Below are 9,001 nucleotides of genomic sequence, written 5' to 3'. Positions count from 1 at the left end.
CTCTGTGGCACCGCACAAAATCTATATCACATCGCAAACACTGAAATTAGTACTTGGCTAAAAAAAAATCAATGCGACTACTGAAACATTTTTAAGGTAAATAGACTGTGATATGAATTGCTGGGATTAATATAATATTTCATGTATTGAATCAAATTTTACTACTTATGTTACTATTAGTTTTCTCTCTTAATCTTAATCTTCTTTACTATATAAAATGCTGTTTTTTAATCCACACTATGTTAGTTTATTACATACTTACTAATAAATACGGGTTTTTTGTATATGCGATACGACACAATTGCTCTAACCCATATCAGCCCTCGCCGTATCACACCCCAAAACCTGTTCCGGATTCTTCTCACCGTCCTATTTAAATTGGATTATCCCTTCAGTGCGCATGTGTTTTTAAAGAATACCGGAAGTAAGGTTATTAATATTTTGGTTTTTGCTCAGCTGCTTTAAATATTTGACAGATAGAAAATTATCTCAAATCATATCTGCTGGAAAGAAGCAAAACAGAAGAGTTGTGAAAAGCACACAGGTATTGCTATATATAAAATTGCCACAAATGACTAGCTTGCAAATAGATTCTATTCAATGCACATTTTCTCCAACTCAAAGACGTAAAAATTAAAACTATCACGTGCAAGTGACATTATTGACAGCTCATGAAAAAACCATTTGATGCTAGATTTTATCTCACCACTGGAATGACATGGAATCGAACTAGTTTAGATGCGAATTTTGTGTTTAATTTCTATCTTTTATAGAATGAAAATACACCGCGTCAATATCAGCAAAGTTGATGGAGTTGCAAAATGGATGCTCAGAACACAGGGGTTCGTTACAAATGTCTGAAATACTCATATGCTATAGCCTACTGATTTGGGTCACAGCACACATAAACATATGTGTATTTCAGACATTTGTAGCGAACCCCTGTGCTCAGAACGTTCCTGTCTTGCTTTTGGCATTTGCATGTACTAATTAATTTAGGACTATCACAATAAACGCTCGATGTATCGGAATATACACAGGCATGATCGCATAATATGGCAATACATAATGAAACACCATCAGGATCAATCTAGGTTTTAGGTGAAACTGCCATTTTTCAGATTTGGGGGAAATCAAAATTTTGATAATGCTCTAGTGTCATGAAGGTAAAAGATAAATGTTTTGTCCGACATACATGTGTGCATTATATTTCAATTTATAAACAATTTAAGCTTAAAATTGTAGATTTTTTGTTTAAATTATTTGTAGAAAATGTATTATATGCAGCTTTATGCATTTGAACTGTTGAACTTTAAAGAAGTCATATACAGAAGAAATATTTTGAAGAAAATCTGCCATTTTCTTGTTTAAATGGGGGAATTTCGAAGAACAGGGGAATTTTCTTCTGTAGGGGAAACTACCCATAAACGGTAGTGAATTAAGTATAGATTGATCCCTGACCACGTACTGTATATGGTTTTCTTTATTTATCCACTCAAGCTGTATAGCTTAATTTACAAGTTACTTCACAATCTAACAGATATGACAACAATCTGTAACAGGGTATTACTACTGGAGGAATCATTTGAAAATTCAGGGAAATTGGTGGTTGGTTTAATGTAAAATCTAAAATATTTGTGATCCATATAAGTAATTCAGTTTGAGAACATTCTGACAAAAGCTTCCATTTAAATTTAACATTCTAGTCTTCATTGACATCACTGTAAACAATGAAACATGTCATAATACATTCAATGTGTATTGCAATATATCATGATAAACTTTAGGTATATTCTGACAAGGAAAGTAATTCTGATCCAGAAAAAGTGTTTTATTTGCTTTGTCCTCTTTCAGTGGAATTATTTTTCAATATTTATCATTAATGCAAAATTCAAAATTTGAATGTACAGGTCATTTTCCCCCAATTCTAAAACCTCCATTTCATTTCTTTAAATTGTAATTGACACTGAAGTAATATATTTTGAAATTTGAAAATGAAAATAAGACCAGGCATCCTAGAGTAGTGAACCATGTTGTTACATGTTGTTAAAATTTGTTTACAGTACAGAGGTATACCAGAACAATGACGTTAGAGATTGCTAAGGCTGGATGGCTGTATCGTCAAAGTAAGTATACTGTCGGGTCATCATTAGCACCTGTTCTGAATTACCTCCCTTTGTCAGAAGGTTAGCGCCTGGTTTGGTTGTAATGTTGGTTTTATTTATAATGGAGAAAAAAACCCAGATTTATTACCAATATTTTAATACTGCAGTTCATTTCACGAGGGATTTATTTTTGTGGTAAATTTCATACAAGCATGTATAAATTAATTCAACTACGTATACTTATCTGACATTCGAAATTTTGGCAAATTTTTAATACAAGCAAACAAAAGGAGATCTGAGCTGATTGCTGGTTAGTGTTCACTCTCCACAGTGTGTGTGTGTGTGTGTGTGTGTGTATCATATTGTATGTTGTCTCTGTATTGTTTTGTATATATGTTATAACTCACTCACAGATAAGTCAACCGACTTAAAGTAATAAAGAACTTGAACTGTAAAAGGTGATTACATAGAAGTTTGCCATCAAAATTTAAAAAGCATCCTCTAAATCATATCAATTCAAGTGCAGTGCATAGGTGGTTTATTGATCTGGGCACAGTTGTTCAAAAGGTGGTTAGCTTAATCAGTGTTTAACGACATGTTTCAATCTCTAATCATTTGGTCAATATACAAGGTAAAACTCGTAATTTTGTATGTAAATTAACTCTACTAAATATTTGATATATGGAAAGTTGTAACTAATTCAATGGTTCAGTTTTAAAGATACTCAAAAATTAAAATTTGCGCTAATCACTGATTAAGCTAATCACCTTTTGAACATTTACTGGGCCCTGTCGTTTGATGCAGTCGATGACTTCTTCAATGTGGCAAACAAACCTTGTTGCACTTCTGCAAATAGCATAGCTACTGTACTTTATGCGAGTGAGAAAATAAATAATGTACCAAACACCTCACAAGTTGAGGAACTCGTCTAAAAAAAGGAAGTGGCGAAAGAGAACTTACTGATATCAACCTAATTTCTAGGTACTATACTTCGTCGATGGAAGAAGACATGGTTTGTGTTATACCAAGATGGTGACCTTCGATACTTCGAGAGTCCCAACAGTCACGAACCTGAGGCTCGGATCGTAGTTAGAGCTGTGTGCAGTGCCATACAGGCGGGGCAGATGGTGAGTTATTATATATTTAAAAAATCTTGTTGTTGCGGTGTCTGGTTGAATGTCAGCTTTTATTCTCTAAATGTCATCTTCTGTTGGGGTTATGACAATATTGAAACCTATCTAATCCGATACCCTATAGGAAATGAAATGCTATTCATATTAGACAGGAAGCATTAATATACAGAACTTACTCATCAGTTTTCTTAAGAAACAGGATTATGGCTATTTGTTGGATTAACTCGTTCACCCCTGAAGACACATTTGAACTCTTCCAATTCAATAGTTGGAATAGTTTGTTATGAAATTTCAGGGGTGATTGAGTTAACACGATGTTGCAATACACAGATGTCATATTAAGACAGGTTCCAACATCCATCAAATTGATTTTGCAGTGTGAGATCTCAGCTCCCGAGGGTAAAACTAAGGACTGTCTGATCACCTTGATTCTCCGGGATGGGGAACTCCGGCTCTGTGCTGAGGACCCAGATGACATGAGGTAATTAAAGTCAGTTATAGAACATCTCCTTGGTGTTGATGTCAGCCGTTTTAAAAAATTGTGTCTCAGTTCAAAAAGACACCATTGGTATAATTAGCTCACCTGGGCCCAAAGGACCAAGTGAGCTTATGCCGTGGTGCGGCGTTCGTCATCCGTCTGTTGGTCGTCCGTCCGTTGTCGGTCCGTCCGTTCGTCCATTGTCCGGCATCAATATTTTACTTTAAACAAGTTCTTCTTGGTAATAACCAAAAGGCCTAGGTTGATGATATTTGGCCAGGAACAAACTGGGATGAAGGGCTACCAAGTTTGTTCAAATAAATGACGTTCACCTATTTTCAAGGTCACATGGGTCAAATATGTTAAAACTTTAAAAAAAATCTTCTGAATAACCAAAATGCCCAGGGTGATGATATTTGGCCAGTAGCATTCTCGGATGAAGGGCTACAAAGTTTGTTCAAATGAATGACCTTTGCCCATATTCAAGGTCACAGGGATCAAATATGTTTTAATCTTTCAATGACTTGTTCTGAATTGACAAAAGGTCCAGGGTAATGATATTTGGCAAGAAGCATGCTGGGATAGAAGGCTATAAACTCTATTCAACTTAATGTTCTTGTTTGACTTTCAAGGTCACAGGCGTCCTATGTTTAAATCTTTTAATAGGTTCTTTATGAATCAAACACTGATATTTTGCCTGTAGCTATATTTTAGTCCACTTTTAATTTGACAAGTGTGAGATTAATACCAGGTGAGCGATTCTGGGCCATTGGGCCTCTTGTATAATTTACTACAAAACTCCACATGATGACCTAATGCATGAATCACAGTAACATTGAAAATCAATTCCTAGTATCAATCTTTAAATCAGATGTCTTCTGAAAGGAATATAAGAGGAACCCATATGCTCTCTGGAGGTTTTGTATTATATACAAGAAGCATGCCTTGTGGGGGGGATTTGGCGTTTACTTATTTACCCCTGAAATTTTGTAATGAACTATTCCAACCTTTGAATCGGAGTAGTTCAAATGTGTCTTCAGGCGTGAATTAATTAATTTTGTGAAAATACGATAGAAATTGTCAAAGTGAAGGAGCATTATAACAACCCGAAAGTCATGTTGTAAATACCTGACATATTTATAAATAACAACTTTCACCTTGTGTTAAATTTGTTCCCTTTCAAAAACTATTGAAATAAAATGATAGAAACTGCCCATTTTACAGCACTACAGATTCATGACTAACAATGCTATGCCCAAGGTAGTTCATGGATTGTGATATCATTTAATATCTGTCAGTAATTGGACACAAGGAAGACATTGTATTTGATTTGTCCCGCCGGTGGAAGCGAGACTTAGGTGTTGCTTTTCCGCCGGTGGCGTCAACATTGAGTTTTTGCGTTTAAGTTAGATTCACTGTATAAGTGCTAGACCAACCAAACTATCAAATGCTGGATGCGGCCTACCTTTCATGGTCCACTGACTTTGTCAGCATCTTTATCAAGTTATCAACACATAAGTTTTTGGGTTAAGTTAGTTTCTCTGAAACTAGAAGTGCTAGACCAACCAAACTTGACATGTGCATTGATGGTGACAAAGCGGGGCACAGGTGAGGCAATCAATCCAAATGGCCTGTTAATTATTAAAAGTTTTGTAGAGAGTTTGTAACAGATAAGTTGAGAGACTAAAATCTCTGTTTTTGATTACTTTAGGGCATGGCAGATAGCTTTGGAGGAGGCAAGAGTTCTCCCCCCTGGATCAGCAGTGCATGCCTTGCCCCCTCCCTATACAGCAGGACATCCTATGTACACGACAAACCTAGCCACAGATCTGCGCTCCTACCCCTACCAGGTTCCTGGTGCCAACAGTGTGATGTATCCACGGCAACAGGTCCAATATTATTACCCTGGACAGGTGTTGTCTACAAATCCTTACACTACAGGTATATCTTCAATAGGATTCATCAGTTTGGAAATATGTAATATCAAAGTTTTACTTTATACAGAAATAATGTATGTATTAAACATGTCGCAACGTTTCAAGACCGTTTGTTCCCTTTGTAAAGCTTTGACTGAGTGAGCGATTTGTATTGTTTACCTGTACAACGATTTTACGAAATTGTACATTTTTATGTCACTTGCCTCGGGACATTTTGTCTATCGATAGATGTAGATACACTGTATCAAATAGGTTACAGGAAGGGTGTAGATCTAGCCCCCTCCCCTATTATGTTAGTATCGGGCCATACAGATGACTTAGCTGGTGTCCCCCCTCGTCTCTGTTCATGTTTTGAGAACAAAGCTACACCTGTACAACATGGTCTGGCCTGTTCTGACATCCTGTTGAATCCTGTGAAAGGATGGATCCACATGAGGCTAATTTTAAGACTTTTGGTTTTCTGCTGTTCCAATTTATAATTAGAAAAGAATTAAATTTAATACTCATTTTAGACCAACACTATATAGAAAATCCAGAATTCCAAGGGTCCAAAAACAGTCTTATGTCCCAATCCTTTCTAAATAAATACTTGTCAAAATTTGTTCTGTTGTCTGACATGTTCATAAATAAAAATAATAATTATTTCTGTAGCCTATCTTCAAAAGCATGCTAACGCTGATTTCACTTTTAAAATTTAAAGAAGTTTTCTGACATTCATGATCCTTTTCCAATCTTACCTAAAAGTTTAATCTGACCTTTCATTTTAATATTTCCTTAGTAATGGCTCCGCCTGCTGGTCAACATGGGAACAACATTGTCTATGTGAACCAATTACAACAAGATCAGTACCTGTACGGCCGCCGACGCTACGATGGCGGTGACCTGGCTATGGGCATGGTGGCTGGGGCTGCATTAGGGTCCATGATGTGGGGCCCAGTCCTGTACTGGTGAGGGGAGACAACTGACAGGTTCAGAAGCAACAAAGCCTGGGTCATGATCAGCTCTTTGCAAATTTATGAACTCGATCAATTTCATGGCAGAAACCATTACATCTATTTAAAAATGTAATTAAACAAGTCTTGATGCAAGTTATTGAATTCAATGTCATGGCAGAGAAGCATTTCATATATATATATATATGAACAAACCTTAATGCAAATAATTGAAATCAATTACATTGCCAAAAAAAATCATACTTTGTGCAAAAATTAAACAAAAGCACATCTTTTGTTTTATAAGCCCACAATTTTAGGCCAAACAAATCATTTGCAGTTCCACTAACATCCTCAGAAAAATAGCCTAGGTACATAGGCATTTTTATTTTTATTTTAGAAAATATTTTATCTTTGCTTATATAGAGCAGGAGTTCTGACTTAACAGTGCTTATCACTACATGCCAATACAAACTTTAGGGTAGGCACACAAATCTAGGGTAGGTAGGGTTTAGCGGAAACACAAGATTTTTTTATTTGGCCTAATGGTGGGGCAGTGACGGATCCAGAGGGGATTTTTGGGCTTCAGGAAACCTCCCACCCTGAGAATTTTCTTTAAAAATCATTTATTTTCACCATTTTCCTCAATTTTTTCCCCACATGGAACCCCCCCCCAGGAAATTTGGAAGCATCACGTCATTAGAAAATGGTGTCCATTAGTAATTCCTACTTATTTTTTTGATGCAGTATTATTTTTATTGGACTTAAAATGAAATAATTAGGAAAATACATGTTTTTCCCCCTGAAAGCCAAATAATATTATATTACCCTGTATACATATGTGTTTCTCTATTATGGCAGGATACACCAATATTTTCACATTAGCTTTCACATTGTGAAAAAAATATTAGTATTCCGTCATATTCATGAAATATATTTGGCATTTAATGGTAAAGCATTAAATATCCTGAGGATGCATCTGGTATAAAAAGGTTTTGAATGACTGTATGAGTAGATTGATATAGAAATTATCATACAGACTGTTTTACGAGGTTTAAACTTTAAAGAGTGTCTAATCTACAAAAAAAAAACTTTTACGACATGCAAAAGTTTAAAAATAAAATTTTGTTTAACCCTTTCACCCCTAGGTAACTTAAGTAGACTTTATCATGCATTCATCTGGATGAGTCCATGATGGTCTTCAGTGGTGAAAGGGTTAACCATATCAATCAGCCCACCGATATCAGTTCAGAGGAAATGCCAACAAATGGTTTTTTAATTTTCTTGCGATGAGTCCACCTTCCCTACTCTAACTCATTTACAATTATGAGTCGTTGGTTGGGAAATATTTGAAAAATGTTACTGAAAGAGAGTAACAAACTAGGTTATGTTCCGGATATTTTGACCAAAAAAAAATTAAAAACTGGAAATTTGCCATTCTGATACATTACAGCTGGCCCAATGTCATATCTACAAAGAACACTTAGAAATACAAATGCTACACAGTTGTTGGTTGTAGCTGATACGTGTTTCCAGTGTGTTATATACATGTATTGTAAATAGTTCTACACCAATTTATGAAATATAACTACCTGTGTATCTACATTGAAAACTCTTTTATTCAGATACTTTGTTTTCGAGGGAAGAAATTATATGTAGAATGAAGATGTATTTTCTGATTGATGAAAAAGGAAATGTCACTCAGAAGTACTGATATTTCATTTCCTTGAAGAAAAATTATATTGCTGTCTTTCTGAATTGATGAGATTCCATTGTAAAGAGCTTTAATGTGGAGGATGTGCATATCATGTAATTTAATAATCAGTAGAATGTTTGTCATAAAAATATGCTGACGTATGTATTCCCGTGTAAATAAGTGTACAGTATATAAGTTAGCGACGCGGCGTAGCATTATACATATATCTTAATATATTTGTCAGTTTTTAGCTCACCTGGCACGAAGTGCCAAGTGAGCTTATGCCGTGGCGCGGCGTCCGTCCGTCCGTCCGTCCGGCGTCCGGCGTCAATATTTTATTTTAAAAGACTTCTTCTTAATAATCGAAAGGCCTAGGGTGTCGATATTTGGCCAGAAGCAAACTGGGATGAAGGGCTACCAATTTAGTTAAAATTAATTACCTTCACCCATTTTCAAGGTCACAGGGGTCAAATATGTTAAAAACTTTAAACATCTTCTTCTCGATAACCAAACTTCCCAGGGAGATGATATTTGGCCAGTAGCATGCTTGGGTGAAGTTTGTTCAAATGAATGACCAATTATATTCAAGGTCACAGGGGTCAATTGTCTTAAAAAAACCTTCAAACAACTTCTTCTGAATAACCAAAATGCCCAGGGTGATGATATTTGGCCAGTAGCATGCTGGGGTAAAGGGCTATCAAGTTTGTTTTGAATGACCTT

At 35.7% G+C, this 9,001-nt stretch overlaps 1 protein-coding gene across 1 annotated transcript; it reads left to right on the top strand.

Moving 5' to 3' along the window:
• The first annotated feature begins 424 nt into the window (after nucleotides 1-424).
• LOC110463771 (pleckstrin homology domain-containing family B member 2-like) lies at nucleotides 425-7,738 on the top strand. Its single transcript, XM_021518624.1, has 6 exons — nucleotides 425-544; nucleotides 2,064-2,126; nucleotides 3,087-3,232; nucleotides 3,616-3,719; nucleotides 5,428-5,657; nucleotides 6,432-7,738. The coding sequence occupies exons 2-6, from the start codon at nucleotides 2,084-2,086 to the stop codon at nucleotides 6,602-6,604; spliced, it is 696 nt and encodes a 231-aa protein (XP_021374299.1). The 5' UTR covers nucleotides 425-544; nucleotides 2,064-2,083; the 3' UTR covers nucleotides 6,605-7,738.
• Nucleotides 7,739-9,001: the final 1,263 nt, after the last annotated feature.

This window comes from Mizuhopecten yessoensis, unplaced genomic scaffold, assembly GCF_002113885.1.
Source record: "Mizuhopecten yessoensis strain PY_sf001 unplaced genomic scaffold, ASM211388v2 scaffold10925, whole genome shotgun sequence".
Classification (NCBI taxonomy): domain Eukaryota; kingdom Metazoa; phylum Mollusca; class Bivalvia; order Pectinida; family Pectinidae; genus Mizuhopecten; species Mizuhopecten yessoensis.
The sequence above is the reverse complement of the archived record's forward strand: the minus strand, read 5'-3'. Positions and strand labels throughout refer to the sequence as shown.

Bases quoted from the DNA above. Each gene is read 5' to 3' on its own strand.
- LOC110463771 (XM_021518624.1), top strand. From the start codon at position 2,084: ATGACGTTAGAGATTGCTAAGGCTGGATGGCTGTATCGTCAAA. The intron at 2,127-3,086 runs GTAAGTATACTG...CCTAATTTCTAG, and splicing joins TGGATGGCTGTATCGTCAAA to GTACTATACTTCGTCGATGG. The intron at 5,658-6,431 runs GTATATCTTCAA...ATATTTCCTTAG, and splicing joins TACAAATCCTTACACTACAG to TAATGGCTCCGCCTGCTGGT.